Source organism: Eptatretus burgeri, chromosome 16, assembly GCF_056783735.1.
Source record: "Eptatretus burgeri isolate ZD-2024b chromosome 16, Ebu_testis_v1, whole genome shotgun sequence".
In the NCBI taxonomy this organism is placed as follows: Eukaryota; Metazoa; Chordata; class Myxini; order Myxiniformes; family Myxinidae; genus Eptatretus; species Eptatretus burgeri.
Genome location: NC_140976.1, coordinates 12,164,691 through 12,181,597, shown reverse-complemented (window position 1 = coordinate 12,181,597; position 16,907 = coordinate 12,164,691). Strand labels below are relative to the sequence as shown.

At 44.4% G+C, this 16,907-nt stretch overlaps 1 protein-coding gene across 1 annotated transcript in view; it reads right to left on the bottom strand.

Annotated features, from left to right (window-relative positions):
- The window catches only part of LOC147010525 (uncharacterized), a 93,101-nt gene that overhangs the window by 43,877 nt on the left and 32,317 nt on the right, over nt 1-16,907 (bottom strand). The window contains exons 8-10 of the mRNA XM_085860384.1: nt 15,939-15,980; nt 15,667-15,715; nt 1,586-1,648 (exon numbers count right to left, since the gene is read on the bottom strand). Coding sequence (XP_085716510.1) covers nt 1,586-1,648; nt 15,667-15,715; nt 15,939-15,980 — 154 coding nt within the window. The remainder of the gene's footprint in view (nt 1-1,585; nt 1,649-15,666; nt 15,716-15,938; nt 15,981-16,907) is intronic.

The following is a 16,907-nucleotide window of genomic DNA, read 5'->3' as shown; positions in this document are numbered from 1 at the left end:
CAGCTCCACTTCCTGTCTTTTTGTTAGCGCCACCGCGTCCAAACCATACAATATAGCTGGTCTCACTACCGTCATATATACTTTCCCCTTAACTCTTGCAGCTACCCTTCTGTCACAAATCACTCCTGCAACTCTTTTCCACCCACTCCATCCTGCCTGCACTCTCTTTTTCACTTCTCTCCCACACTCTCCGTTACTTTGGACAGTTGATCCCAAGTATTTAAACCCATCCACCTTCCCCACCTCAACTCCTTGCAACCGCACCATACCACCACCCTCCCTCTCATTTACGCACATGTACTCCGTCTTACTCCTACTGACTATCATTCCCCTTCTCTCCAGTGCGTACCTCCACCTCTCAAGGCTCGCCTCAGCCTGCTCCCTACTCTCGCTACAGGTCATGATGTCATCCGCGAACATCATAGTCCATGGAGACTCCAGTCTGATCTCGTCCATCAACCTGTCCATCACCATTGCAAACAGGAAAGGGCTCAGAGTCGATCCTTGGTGCAATCCCACTTTTACCTTAAACCAGTCCGTCATTCCTACGGTACACCTCACCGCTGTCACACTGTCCTTATACATATCCTGCACAATCCTCACATACTTCTCCACCACTCCCGACTTCCTCATACAATGCCACAACTCCTCTCTTAGCACCCTGTCATAAGCTTTCTCTAAATCCACAAACACACAATGTAACTCCTTCTGGCCTTCCCTATACTTCTCCATCAACATTCTTAAAGCAAACATCGCATCAGTGGTGCTCTTTCCTGGCATAAACCCATATTGCTGCTCACAAATCATCACCTCTCCTCTCAACCTCGCTTCCACTACTCTTTCCCACAACTTCATGGTGTGGCTTAACAACTTTATCCCTCTGTAATTACCACAGCTCTGCACATCACCCTTTGTTCTTGAAAATCGGAACCAGTACACTTGATCTCCACTCCTCCGGCATCCTCTCACTTTCCAAGATTTTATTAAACAATCTGGTTAAAAACCCCACTGCCATCTCTCCTTAACACTTCCATGCCTTCACTGGTATATCAAGGAAGGGATTATCTGAACGTACATTAATGAAATAACTGACTGGGGACCACTGTATGTTGACTGCTATTGGTGTTGGAGGGATGCGGTTTATAGAACTGCAAGAATATATATATATATATATATATATATATATATATATATATATATATATATATATATATATATATATATATATATATCCGTTCATCGTTATTGTTAATCAGCGTGAACAAGACAATATTTTATTTACTTTGTTCTTTGGATCAACCTTCGAATTTGAGCTCAATACAACTGACTATAGCTATGCCAGATTGTGTGTGAACATGAGAAGCTGAAACTAAAGATGTGAATGCATCTTCTGTGCTCTTTTTGTTCCTGTAATAAATACACCCGGTCGAGCATTCGCCCAAGACAGATTACATAGGGTCATAACAATCAGGACATCACAATTCATGTTTACAAATTACTAAATGATTTATCTGCTCAAGTACAAGTCGACTTGATGGGCACAGACATCAGCAAAGTTTCAGTCAAATAAAGTGAGAAAACTCACATCCTTCAATGTATTCAAAAACGATAACCACTTCATGAGCGTCCAGGATATCGCGCAACTTCACTGGAGGGAAAGAAGATAGTGGAACACAAGTTAAGATGATATACAGTACAAGATATTCACCCAAGGGCAAAGACCTCAAATTAATATCATAAACATGTGAAATTAATTTGTGAATTTCTTGGGAGCTGAAGGTGAGCGATGATTAAATGACAATTGATGATCTTGTGTGTAAAGATGAGGGCAGCACCACTCAGCACTGTCCCATCACTCATAAGTACATCTATTATTCAAGCATGGGTGGGGGTGAGATGGTATATATTATTACATGGAAGGGGGAGGGATCCAATGTTAGACTGTGGTAACCATGGTGTGGTCCGTGTGTTTCAAGTAGGTTAGATTGCCATGTAACAAGGTCGTTTCTTGTTCAAAATGAATGTTCTAAAGCAGAAACGTGTGTTTTCATCACATAGTGTGTATTTTAGCTTGTACTAAGCAAAGCACATTTTACACAAGAAAACTTATTCATGCAACGTGACGTTGAGGAGGCAGCGTATGTAATTTATAGACAGGGTAGACCAATTATGCATGCGTAAAAATATATTGTTGTAAGCGGGGCTAGTTAAGGACTTCCCATCGCAGAGGCACATGTGTCACGTGTGTGAAAGGCCAATTACAATCAATCGGGAGAGTGTGTGCCAGCCATGGTGGCACAGTGGGCTGTAGAGCCTGAAAGAAAAGATGTGCAGATATTTTTATTGTGGCCGCCCCCATGGGCAGGACCCGAGAGAAAGACTCCACCGAGGAGGAAGAAGAGAACGGAGTTGTCCACGTGAGAGGACAAAGAGAGGCTTGTGAGGGCGAGAGTCAGTGAACCACATGCAAGAGAGAGTGTGCAAGAGTGGAGACTGGAGAGGACACCAAGAGAGACTGGTGTGCAAGGAAGATGGAGACCTCACTTAAAGGATAAGCCGCATGTGGGTTGCACCCAAGCTGGATCACCCTGTGTTTTGGAGGGCCAGAGATAAAAGGACAAAGGGGCCCACATGGCTAAGTGGAAGGCTTACTCATCACTTTCCCTACTCGTGGATGTTTTTGACTTCGTCTGGGGACCATCGCGACTGACTCTCGGTCATGCACCTGATCTTTAAAGTGGACACCATTGTATCGAGTCCTGCGTTTACCTTGCGCATCAGAAAGAAATGGGAAGTCCCTGCATGATTGTTGTAATGTGAAAGTGATATCTGTGGTGCCTCGTGGGTAGTATATGAGCTTTGATTTCTCCATTGTATACAAGTTTTCATATTCCATTCTCCTTCTCATATCTTTTTGACTCATTTGGTTTGCACCGTTATTATAGCGTCTGGTCGACCCTCTTCCGTCTGCGTTGCAGTATAAAAACAAGAAAAATGCAATCAGAGATTGCAGACCCTCATCAGGACTGCTTTTGTGTGGTGTATTTTGTGAGGCGTTTGTGTGCTGGTGGGTTACATAATTAATAAGAGACATAATTAGAACTGCCATTTTATAACTGCTGGCAGTGATGACCGGGTGGATACAAGACGTCCCGCTTTGATGCAACCCCACTTTGATCGGACACCTGACCCTGACCCATGACGTTTTTTAAAATTATTATCCATTATGCAATTGAATTTAGAATGGGAATAAAATTAATTCAATTCAAATCAAATGGAATACCAAATAGGTACAGTCCTGCATTGGAGTAATCAAAAGGAACCCAAGCAAGAAAAAAGCAATGATGAAGTCGTCAGGGGGAACTTGGATATTATTTGCATTTCAGCTGCTACTCCTCTACCATAAAACCCATCAAGACACAGCCAGGTGAGCCTTATTTTAAAAATAAATAAATAAATAAATAAATAATAAAATAAAATTATATATATATATATATATATATATATATATATATATATATATATATATATATATATATATATATATATATATATATATATATGGCTGCCCAATCACGTGACCGACGACATCATTAATTTTTTTTCTGTGAACCCTTTTATCCCGAGATGACCCTCAAAAATTTTCATACTGATCGGATGTGGCGTTCGACATATGCAATTCTGATGTTATAACCAAGGCACCTATGACGTGATTAAAAAAATCTCACTCATTCCCCATGAGGAATACTTATCGTGTGCCAAGTTTCAATTTTTTCCTTTGTGCAGTTTCAGAGATACAAAGGTCCAAAGTTTTTCCAATTTTAGCCGCGTCTCGCGTAGCGAAGGCTGCTCTAAGAGAGCTCGGCATTGTTCTTCTTGTTCTTCTTGTTCTTCTTGTTCTTCTTGTTCTTCTTGTTCTTCTTGTTCTTCTTGTTCTTCGTCTTCTTCTTCTTCTTCTTCTGAAGACAAAACCTTTTGGACTCGGCTCTCTTATATACAGGATCCGGATCTCCTTAAATACTAAACACCTGTACACATCCTCGCATTGAGGGTGCCTTTTGAGAGCGTCTATCATGAACTTTTAAATATATTCGGACATTTGCTTTTAAGTTTCGAAAAGTTCACCTTACTATTTAAAGACTATTCCATTTAATATATTGTAATTTCATAAATACACTATTTTCTCGTCATGAACGACGATCGTCCATGATGGACATGACGAAATATCGGAAGTTGTTTTTTTTTTAATTCTTCTTCCTCTTCTTGTTCTTCTTCTGGTGAAGCCAAAACCTTTAGGACGTGGCTCTTGGACACATTTGTCCTTGTTCCAATATGGCTGCCACACCACGTGACTTATGTTGTCATAATTATCATGAAAGCATTTGTCACGAGTAGTCGCACCAATGGTGAAAATTTTATCTGAATCTAACAAGCGGTTGCAAAGAAAAACTCTAAAGTTCTGTGCGGACAAACAGACAAACAAACAAATAAAAAACCAATGTCACCCGCAGGGTGACCCGTATCTTGCCAAAAGGTGACTACGTGTGACTTCTTGAAGGTCACACTGAGGTGAACAGAGCTGCTATCCACCAGGAGCGACTCCTTGAGGAATATCTGCCTACGAGAGATTCCGATGAGAATCGTTCTACAGAGTAACCATGAAAAATATGTGTTTGCCTCATAACCTCACTAAATGACATCATAATGTCTCAAGCTTGACATATCTAGAAAGTACTCATTGAGGTGTTCAATTTGAGGTACGACACGATATGGTTCCTAAAACTTGAAAATTTGACCTTGGGGTCAAATATGTTTGACCTCAGGCGCTAACCATGAAGGTCAAGGCCAATCGCTACCAAAAATTAATCAGCTGAGCGCCAGACCATGAACTATATTCCCATGAAGTTTGAAGACGATCCGATCAAAATTACTCAAAAAATAAGGGTTTCGTCGACTCCCCTGATTTGCGACAAAGTGACCTTGACCTTTGACCTTGACTTTCGAAATTTTATGCGCTGAAAGGGACCTCTATAGGCCTCTGATATGCAAAGTTACAAAAATTTCCAATGATAACTGTGCTCTGCAGAATTTTTTATATGTGATTACAGACAAAAAATAAACAACAAAAAAAAACATACAAGCTGACTAACATATCTTGCAAAAACTTCGTTTTGGCAAGATAACAAACAAACAAACAAACAAACACAAATACCCTCTCCTTTGGCGAGGGTAAAAAGCAAGTATGAAGTCAGCAAGAGGAACCTGACTGAACAGGATTCGCGTTTCAGCTGCTACTCCTCCACCCTCAAACCCACCAGGCATGGCCAAGTGAGCGTGATTCAAAAAACAAAGAAAAAAAAAATACAAAAAAACCCAAAAAGAACCCAGATCAAATTTTTTTTTATTCTGGCTGCCATGTGTTCGATCAAGTTTAAATTTAAAACATGGATTCCCCATCACCACAGATAATAATTGTGAAGTTTTACATCAATTGATTAAGCAGTTACAGAGAAAACATAATTTAATATTTTTCTTCAATCAAATATGGCTGCCAAACCATGTGACCCATTACATCAATTATTCTTAAACAAATGTGAACACCCAAGGCTTGGGGAACATTTGTGTGAAGTTTCCTGAAGAATTGTCCAGCCGTTCTGGAGAAGATTTTAAATTTTTTTATTTCAGAGTAAATCCAATATGGCTTGTTGTCACTCTCTGGAAAGGGAAGGGTTATCGCCAGGACTGCAACAACTACGGAGGGGTGACGCTGTTCTTATTGCCGGGCAAGGTCTTTACACGGATAATTCCTGATGAGGTTCACCACCATCTGCTTGAGCAACAACATCCAGAGCAGTCAGGCTTTACAACAAAGAGGGCACTGATTGACCGTATCCTTGCTCTTCCGGTCCTCACCGAACGCAGACGAGAGTTTCGGCAGGGGCTGCTTGCATCCTATGTTGACCTCTGTAAAGCGTTTCATTCAGTGAATCGGGATGCCCTCTGGAGGATTATTGGTCTTCGTAGGGTGAAACCACAACTGATAAAGCTGATGTCTGAACTATACTCTGGTACTGAGCGTGCTGTGAGATGTGGTGATACCATCTCTGACATATTTCCATTTGTTAATGGAGTTCATCAGAGGTGTGTACTGGCCCACACACTTTTCAGCGCCTATATGGACTGGATTCTGGGGAGGATGTTGGAGAGATCAAGCTGCAGTGCATCGTTTGAGAATGTCAAGATCTCCGACCTTGATTTCGCAGATGATGCAGTCATCTTTGCAAACACTCTAGATATCCTTTTGGCAGCCCCTTAAGGAGCTGAATGAGGAGTCGGAGCCGCTGGGATTATGGGATTCCATCCATCCACATGGACATTACTCTGTGCAGAGCAGTGATGCTGCCGAATCAGTCTCCTTGGCCAATGGGTACAATCCTGGACGGGTTGCCACTCCGCCACAGGATACCAGCAAGCTGGCACTCATTTTGCCGAGCTCGGAAGGATGACAGGAAGAGTCAACCCCACCTGGTATTAATTCAACAGGAAAAAAAGGGGGATTTGAACTCAGGATCCTAGGGTCCAAAACCCACCACCCGAACCATTAAACCAATACCAGGCATGATTACGAGATTCCTGGGTCAAAACTCAGATCGAGGCTTTCAATGGCATCTTGGATGCTGCTATCTTGTCTGTACCTGTTTGTGGTGAGGATGTTGAGGTCATGGAGAGATTCACTTTCGTTGGCAGTGATATTCATGTCTCTGCTGGTTGTGAGCCAGAGGTCAACAGACGTCTGAGACTGGCACTGCCGGTACCTGTGCGGGAGAATGAAAGTCTAAGTCTTCAGGTCCTTGGTGCTTCCAGTCTTGCTCTACAGATGGGAGACTTGGACGCTGACCAGGGATCTGAGACGGAGACTTAATTCCTTTGGTACCAGGTCTCTTCGGAAAATCCTTGGCTGCCGCTGGTCAGACTTTGTGTCCAACGAGCGGTTGCTGAGAGAGACTCAAATGAGGCTGGTTACCTGCATAGTCCGTGAGCGTCAGCTGCGGCTGAACGGACATGTGGCTCGTTTTCCTGACACTGATCCTGCTCCCCACATTCTCTCAGTGAGGGAATCTCGTGAGTGGAGGAGGCCAATGGGCTGACCATGTGCCTCGTTGTAGCAAGTTGATCAGCATCTCAAGGAGAAGGGGATGGGTCAGGCATCTGCCTGGGGGATGGCCAGACGGAGGCCCCTGGAGTACCGGCGGAAGTGGATGCAGCAACGAGCTGCTCCGACACATGCTCCCATACCTGACCTGACAATATGGCTGCCAAATCCGGTCAGAGTCAGGTATGGGAGCATGTGCCAGAACAGCGCGTCGCTGCGTCCACTTTCAGCCAGTACTCCAGGGGCCTTCGTCTGGCCACCCCCCAGGCAGATGCCAGGCCCATCGCCATCTCCTTGAGATGATGGTCAACCTGCTGCAACCATGAGGCACGTGGTCGGCCCACTGGCTTCCTCCACTCATGAGACTCCCTCGCTGAGAAAATCTCGTGAGCAGGATCAGCATCAGGAAAACGAGCCACATGTCTATACAGCCGCAACTGACGCTCACGGACTATGCAGGTAACAAATCTCATCCGAGTCTCTCTCAGCAACCTCTCGTTGGACACAAAATCTGACCAGCGATAGCCAAGGATTCTCCGAAGAGACCTGGTACCAAAGGAATTAAGTCTCCGTCTCAGATCCTTGGTCAGAGTCCAAGTCTCGCATCCGTAGAGAAAGACTGGAAGTACCAGGGACCTGAAGACTCGGACTTTCGTCCTCCCGCACAGGTACCGGCAGCGCCACACCCCATGATCCAGTGAATCCATGACTCCCCAGGCCCGACCCAGACGTCTATTGACCTCTGACTCACAGCCAGCAGAGACATGAATATCACTGCCAAGGTAAGTGAATCTCTCCACGACCTCAACATCCTCACCACAAACAGACACAGACAGGACAGCAGCATCCAAGATGTCACCGAAAGCCTGGATCTTAGTTTTGACCCAAGAAACCCGTAATCCCAGCGGCTCCGACTCCTCATTCAGCACCTCGAGGGCCCCGAAAAGGATATCTAAAGTCTCCGCAAAGATGACTGCATCATGTGCAAAATCAAGGTCCGAGATCTTGACATTCCCAAACGATGCACCACAGCTTGATCTCTCCGACATCTCCCTAAAATCAAGTCCAAACAAGTGCTGAAAAGTGTGGGGGCCAGTACACACCCACGACAAACTCCAGTAACAACTGGAAATAAGTCAGAGATGGTACCACCACACTTCACAGCACTCTCAGTACCTGAGTAGTGTTCAGACATCAGATCGATCAGTTTTGGTGGCACCCCACGAAGACCAACAATCCTCCAGAGGACATCCCGATTCACTGAATCGAACGCTTTACAGAGATCAACATAGGCTGCAAGCAGCCCCTGCCGAAACTCTCGTCTGCGTTCGGTGAGGACACGAAGAGCAAGGATACAGTCAATCGTTGACCTCTTTGGTGTAAAGCCTGACTGCTCTGGACGCTGGTGCTCAAGCAGATGGTGGCGAACCCTATCAAGAATTATCCGAGCAAAGACCTTGCCCGGCACTGAGAGCAACGTCACCCCTCTGTAGTTGTTGCAATCTTGGCGATCACCCTTCCCTTTCCAGAGAGGAACAACAAGGCCCCTCTTCCAATCAGTTGGAATGATGCCTGTATTCCAGGCAGAGCACAAAACTGCATGCAACGACAAGAGTGCAGCATTTCCACCAGCCTTGAGAAGTTCAGCATGGATGCCACAGATCCCTGGAGCTTTGCCCCATTTCAACTGGTTCACCGCAGCCCGTGTTTCCACAAGCGAAGGTGGACCACAGTTGATTGGAGGGTCAGCAACAGGGATTGTAACACCATTGACGTCCAACTCGACAGCTGGGGTTCAGCCTGGTACAACCGCTCAAAGTATCCGGCCCAGCAGGCCTTCACTTCAGACTCCTCTGTTAAGAGCTTACCACTCTCTGCTCTAACTGCAGTGCTCCGAGGGATGGGCTTGGATGAACGCAATGCGCGAATTCCCCTGTAAGCGGGACGAGAATCACCAGTACACAGGTGATGCTCTACCCCGTCACAGATTCCTCGCACATAGGCCTCCTTGTCCACCCTCAGTGCACGTACAGTTTTACGCCTCAGCTCCCTGAACAGCTCAGCTCTGCCATTCAGCCTTGCCCTGCGACTCTGGTCAATGGTATGCAGTGTCCCTTGAGAGACAAAATTCTTCTTTGCCCTGCGGTGAGTTCCATGACATCCACCGGCAACATCAAGGACGGTGGTCTTGAAGGCACTCCACAACTCTTCAGGACCCCCCAAAGCACCCAGACCCCCCAAGTGTCCACTCAGCCGGTTCGCCAACTCCTCAGCTATTCTCTCATCCCTGAGCTTGCCAACATCCAGCCGAGGCTGGGATGGTACCATTCTCCAGGTTTTAAGTTGCAGCTTTAGAGTTGCTACAACAAGCCTGTGGTCAGTATTGAGGAACTGAGCACTCCGGTAGACCCTGCAGTTCTGGATCATCCTCCAACGACCGTCAATGAGGACATGGTCAATCTCCTTTGCCGCACCGCCAGCGTTGGAATACCAAGTCCAGCGATGAGCTTGTGGGCGCTGAAACCATGAACCAGCCACCCTAAGTCCATGACTTCTTGCAAAGTCAAGGAACTTAGTGCTATTCTGGTTCATAGTTCCTGACCCATGGGGACCAACACATACCTCATAACCATCCCTATCAGTTCCAGTCGATGCATTGAAATCCCCCAAGACTAGAAGTGTATCTCGTCTGGGGCACTGATCAACCACAGACTCGAGCGTGGCGTAGAATGCATCCTTCATGGTGAGATCACTCGCCTCAGTCGGAGCATAAACAGAAACCAGGGAAATGACACCCAAGGAGTGATGAATCCTTAATCTCATAATACGCTCGTTGACCGGTGTTACCTCAATTATCATTGGGGTCAGCTTATTGGACACAGCGACAGCAACTCCTTGGGTGTGGTAACCATCAGAGCGACCAGACCAATAGTAGGTGTAACCACCCACCATTATCTCGGCGCAATCCGGTCTCCGAACCTCAGAGAGAGCTGTAATCCCGATGTGCAAACGCTTGAGCTCAGATGATAACAGAGACAGGTGATCATCCTCTCTTAGGGATAGGACATTGCAGGCACCCACCCGAAGGGACCGCCTCAGGTTAACCCAAGGAGACCGCCGTCTGGTGGACGACACCTCAGCACCACTCCGACACACTCTCCCGCAATCTGACCCAGGGATATTACCCCGTGGTTTCCCTCCTATCATCAAAGATTGGGGGTCCCGAAGGCTTTGCCCCAATCCCGTCATCCGGTGAGCTGCCCTGCGAAGGGAAGCTGCACAGGAGGTACTCCCACGGAGTGGGTTTTCAGATTTTTTTGCATTTTTGTGTTTTGCGGAATGAAGGGTTTTACGGTGGCCGGAGTGCAAATCCTGCCACCAACCTCCTAATAAAAAAGTAACCCAACTGCAGGAGGACGTTCGCAGACACAGTTGGGCACTAGATATGGATGGCCGTTGGCTCACAAGGAGCTCCTCCGCCCTTTGACAGGTTTTGTTTTTAATCCTGCTGGGTGTCCATATCCAACCACCCTCCTCACCAGAAAACCTGGTGGGGGAGACAGTTTAGTCGCTGACAACCCGACCATGGAACAGGTTCTTACAGGTTTACATGGTACCTGTAGCAGGTCACAGATCTAACCTGACCTGCCAAATCATGCGACCTATAATGACATATGTGTGAACCATTGTTCTTCATGGATAAGTGGTCATACATTTGAAGTCTCCCCATTTAACCTCTTCTTTCATACACCAGTTCATTGTTATTTTCTCCCAATGCGTATTGCCATCACGATTCCCATCCTCGCTCAAACTCCTCTTCATGCAACTTGTTCACCCCTTGTGTCCACCTCAAGCTTCCCTTGCACTCATTCTCCCTCTTGCCCAATTTTTCTTAAAATGTCTTTTTGTGACGTCCCTAACCCTGTGCTGGTGAAGTACCAGTCTGATAGTTTTTGTCGGCAGTGGAACCTGAACTCAGACTAGACATCTCAGAGTCAAGTGCGCAATCTCCACACTCTACTATCGAAGCTCAAAGAGCAACAATGAAGTACATAAGTTGCATTTTAATTTGAAGACGTAAATTGTTTCCTGAAAAGTACAGGAAATATTACCTCCACGGTTGAGATTGGAGGATTGTGTGAGGAAGGATATCAGTACGGTGGGGGTGGCTTAAAGGTCCCCTGACATGCAAAATAAACTTGTTATTTATAAATTAACTTGACTTTCCTAGTGATGAAATCAACCATGTTTTTTTTTAATCAAAAATGGGATAAGTAGAGCAATATTTCGATTTCTGGAGCTATTCACAACTTGCTATGCCCCACCCCTTAAAAAAATGGACTTCAGCGAATCTCTGCGTGACGTCACATACAGTAACTCGCACAGAGTGGATTGACTCGAGTCGAGATGTCGCGCGCCTTATACAGCACCTACAAATGCATTTTGCACATGTTAGTGCAATCTCTGTGATCGTCTTAATTCCAGTGATTGTTTCGCGAAAGTTTTAAATAGTTTTAGCCGTACTTTCGAAAATGCCTGCAAGATGTATCGTAGCAGGATGCAGCAATACAAGCAAAGACGGTGTAAGCCTTCATGTATTCCCGAAAGATGATAATCGTCAGAGAATATGGACATTTAAAGTGAAGGTACTGCTTCCGTTGGCATGTTATTCATTAACATTTAGCCAAAATGCTAGCCTGGTGTTGGCTCAGTGGTTAGGGTGGCAGCTTGGGATCCTAGGGTCCTGAGTTCAAGCCCCGTCGGCCGCTGAATTAATACACCAGGGGGTTGACTCAGCCTGTCATCCTTCCGAGGTCAGCAAAATGAGTACCAGTTCCAGTGTGTGTACTGGAAGAGGGGCACTGCATAAGCGACACAGTCGCGCTTCAAGAAATGATAGCTACCCCGGCAGCTAAGCTGCCATACGACCACCACCATCAGCCAAAATGCTGTAATAAAAGAAAAGGGAAAAAAAATGTTTGCACAACTATGAAAGAGAAATGTATCTGTCCTATTACACGGCCTCATATCCTCGGGACTCCTACGCATTGACTTATACATTGTGTGCATGCTAATACAAGTTACTTGTCAACTCGAGATCTCTCGAGTCTTGACTAGTCCGATAAATCCATCGTCCGTCCGACTAGGCCGATAAATCTGCCGTGCTGTAGCTTTATTTTATTATTGTCCTTTTTTCATTGTTTTTGACTGGTGCTACATGCGATAGGAGGAATAAAATAAATAAAAATGCAACAGAAAGTCAGATTTATCAGACTACTCGAGACAATTGTGTCGCAAGGTGTGTTCTGCACACAAGTTTTCATCGTATCCGGACAGCGAGGTTGCTTCGTTTTATGCGCGGAGAGACACGGCCGATGACACGGGCTGGCCTTGTTTCTGATTAATTCGCCGTGGAGAAACAGGTCCGCTGCGCTGTTCACGTCACTTCACGAAAATATTTCTGATATCAAGCAGTATGCAAGTCGAATTTATATTATTTAATTACGAAGAGGATTTAGTCTAACCAGTTGTTATTTCCGAGTCTTCCTTCGATGTCCTCCCGATCATAATTAACTCCGGGAATTTCATCGCCATTTTCCTCTGCTTGTCCTGCTTCGGGCTCGAACTGCTAAGACCGTATTTCATTTCCAGCTGCCTGAACTTCACCTCCCACGACTACGTTATCCGACAATTCTCCATGTGATTCAGACCAAAATCCTTCATTTCTCTCACACTCACTGTCGTTACCAGACAAGTGAAAGTCCATGTCATCCATTATTCAAAAACAAACATTCGATTTTTTTAAAGCAGAAATGAACGAAGCGATTGAGTCGACCAATCAAATGTGGAAACACACAGCAAGCCAATAGAATCACGTAGACCACCCACCCGAGTAATTAACGTGCAGCCTTTGACATCCTGTATATGACGTCATGTGGGTTACGCCCCTTTGAGGATAATTTTTAGGGGCATTCCCGAAGACGTTTGTTTTTTTAATTCTACATTTTACAGAATGAGTATTGTGAAAAAACATTGTCAGATCTGAAATCACGATGAAAAACTCCTCCAGGACATATACAGTGGGGAGAACAAGTATTTGAAACACTGCCGATTTTGCAGGTTTTCCCACTTACAAAGCACGGAGAGGTCTGTAATTTTTTTATCAAAGGTACACTTCAACTGTGAAAGACGGAATCTAAAACGAAAATCCTGAAAATCACATTGTATGATTTTTAAATAATTAATTTGCATTTAATTACATAAAATAAGTATTTGATCACCTCCCAACCAGTCAGAATTCCGGCTCTCACAGACCTGTTAGTTTTGTCTTTAAGAAGCCCTCCCATGCTCCACTCATTACCTGTATTAACTGCACCTGTTTGAATTCATTATCTGCATAAAAGACAGTTGTCCACACTCAATCAATCAGACTCCAACCTCTCCACAATGGGCAAGACCAGATAGCTGTCTAAGGACATCAGGGCCAAAATTGTAGACTTGCACAAGGCTGCGATGGGCTACAGGACAATAGGCAAGCAGCTTGGTGAGAAGGCAACAACTGTTGGCACAATTATTAGAAAATGGGAGAAGTTCAAAATAACAGTCAATCTCCCTCGGTCTGGGGCTCCATGCAAGATCTCACCTTGTGGAGCCTCAATGATCATGAGAAAGGTGAGGGATCAGCCCAGAACTACACGGCAGGACCTGGTCAATGATCTGAAGAGAGCTGGGACCACAGTATCAAAGAAAACCATAAGTAACACACTACGCCATCATGGATTAAAATCCTGCAGCGCACGCAACGTCCCTCTGCTCAAGCCAGCGCATGTCCAGGCCCATCTGAAGTTTGCCAATGACCATCTGGATGATCCAGAGGAGGAATGGGAGAAGGTCATATGGTCTGATGAGACCAAAATAGAGCTTTTTGGTTTAAACTCCACTCGCCGTGTTTGGAGGAAGAAGAAGGATGAGTACAACCCCAAGAACACCATCCCAACCGTGAAGCATGGAGGTGGAAACATCATTCTTTGGGGATGCTTTTCTGGAAAGGGGACAGGACAATTGCACCATATTGAGGGGAGGATGGATGGGGCCATGTATAGCGAGATCTTGGCCAACAACCTCCTTCCCTCAACAAGAGCATTGAAGATGGGGCGTGGCTGGGTCTTCCAGCATGACGACGACCCGAAACACACAGCCAGGGCAACTAAGGAGTGGCTCCGTAAGAAGCATCTCAAGGTCCTGGAGTGGCCTAGCCAGTCTCCAGACCTGAACCCAATAGAAAATCTTTGGAGGGATCTGAAAGTCTATGTTTCCCAGCGACAGCCCCGAAACCTGAAGGATCTGGAGAAGATCTGTATGGAGGAGTGGGCCAAAATCCCTGCTGCAGTCTGTGCAAACCTGGTTAAGAACTATAGGGAACGTCTGATCTCTGTAATTGCAAACAAAGGTTTCTGTACCAAATATTAACTTCTGTTTTTCTGATGTATCAAATACTTATTTCATGCAATAAAATGCAAAGTAATTATTTATAAATCATACAATGTGATTTTCAGGATTTTTGTTTTCGATTCTGTCTTTCACAGTTGAAGTGTACCTATGATAAAAATTAAAGACCTCTACGTGCTTTGTAAGTGGGAAACCTGCAAAATCGGCAGTGTATCAAATACTTGTTCTCCCCACTGTATAAATGAAATTTATGTACTTTGGCATGTCAGGGGACCTTTAAGAGTGGAAAGAGTTAGTTGAGAACAGAAGGAAGTGGAGGAATGTCGTGGTCAATGTAGGGCAGAAGCTTGGTATTATTGAACCTTGCCCTTTACAAAGGGAAGAGGGAGAGGAGAAGAAGAAGAAGATTACCTCAGTCACCTAAGGTGGACAGAGGTTATGTTCTTACCGCTGTTTGTCTGTGAACAGGATATCTCAAAAAGTTGTACACTCAATCGGACGAAATTTAGTGGAGAGGTTGAGTGCGTCACGAGAACAAAACTATTCTATTTTGGTTCAGGTCGAGAGGAAACCACCTTTTGGATGGTATGAGGAATATATCTGTGTAATATGAAAGCTAAATCTTGAACGTTTTTTGAAATAGTACGTGCACAAGTCAAATTACCGAGATGGTTTCCATGGCAACATAATTGAGCCAATCACCACCATCATCTAATCAGATTGAGATGATGTCATGAGGAATAGACATCAGCAAAATGAAAAAAAGCTAAATGTTCAAAGGTTTTTGAAATATCTGAAATATCGTGTACAAAAAAGTACATGGACAGATATAATCAGTCGGTCGGACGGGGCCCATTTTAATGTCTCGGAGGACGAAAAGTTTGACCGATTATTTTGATTGAAGAACAAGCAATCCCAAAGGGTATTTGCAAACTTGAACTATGATTTTGATTCACTTTAACAAAAACTGAATTGTTTGTAGATCAGTGCGAAATTAATGCCACAGAAACACAATTTGTAACTTTGTCAAAAATGCGATAAGTTTGAGTAAAATCCACACTTACAGATGTTTGGATGATTTAAATCAATCATGATTTTAGCTTCATTCAAGAACTGCAAAAACAGAAGTGAAAGTAATGATTTAGTGAACAAAATCATTTCATAAACAGTAAAAAGGTAAACTTCCCCTCTAACTATAACCACAAAATTATAACTCAAACCCAGAGAGACTGAACAGCCTCAGCCGGGGGACACCATTCACCATCACAGAGAAAGATCTAAACGGAATTAGTTCAGCACTTCAAACATCATTATCTCCACATTCACAAAAACTTACTCTCAATTGCATATGCTTCTCCCAACAAAACTTCAAAGCAGCCTGAAAGAGACAAGACAGAAAGTCATATTATAACATTTGTCACAATGGGGAAACGAGTAAAAAAAAAAACAATATTGATGCATCGAGATAAATACAATGATTACATGTTTTATACAGTATTCAAGGCTCATGTAGGAGCAAAGCACCAAAAACCAACAGCTTTACATAGACGGAGGGTGAAAGCACAACAGGCAGACAAATACACAGACACACCACAAGTTGAGTGTAAGAATGGAAGGTAGAAGAAAAAAAACCCCACAAAGTGAGAGGAAGGAGCTCAGTGAAGGTAGAGAATAAAAGAGGGAGGTGGTGGAGGGGGAAGTGGGGTGGGGGTGGGGGGGGAAAGAGAGGCAGGGAAGCATTAGGGGATGATGGACGGTGATGTTGAAAGACTAGAGGGGAATACCATGAAGCAACAGAATGAATCTGCTCAAAATTCAATTTGATAGAAGTTGGTCATTTGTTCATTCATGTGCAGACAGTTTAGAGAGATAAGCTTAGACAGATGAACCTAATCAAGATAGCTTAGAAACGAGTATGTATTCCTGTAAACTATCTCAGTAATCTTACCAACACCCTCCATGTTGCGAATTGGGTAATATTTGGTGGGAAGTGGGAGGGTCCTACAGTTCATGCCAAACAGTCAGACATCACATGGTATAAATGTTGGATAGAAGCCTTCGCAGCCTTGACTTTTCCGAAAGATAGTTTTGCCAATTATTTTCCACAAATTACACTTAATTGATCCATTGTCATCACATCGATGATGGCAAATTTTACAGCAATAATGTGGTGCCTGAAGGTCTAAAGAAATAGCATCTTTCATTGAAACAAAAAAATGAGACAAATTCAGACACAGGAAACTCTCCCCATCCTGTTGCACTCATTATGCTTTGTGTCCCTCTACTCTGCTGTCCATGTTTCCTT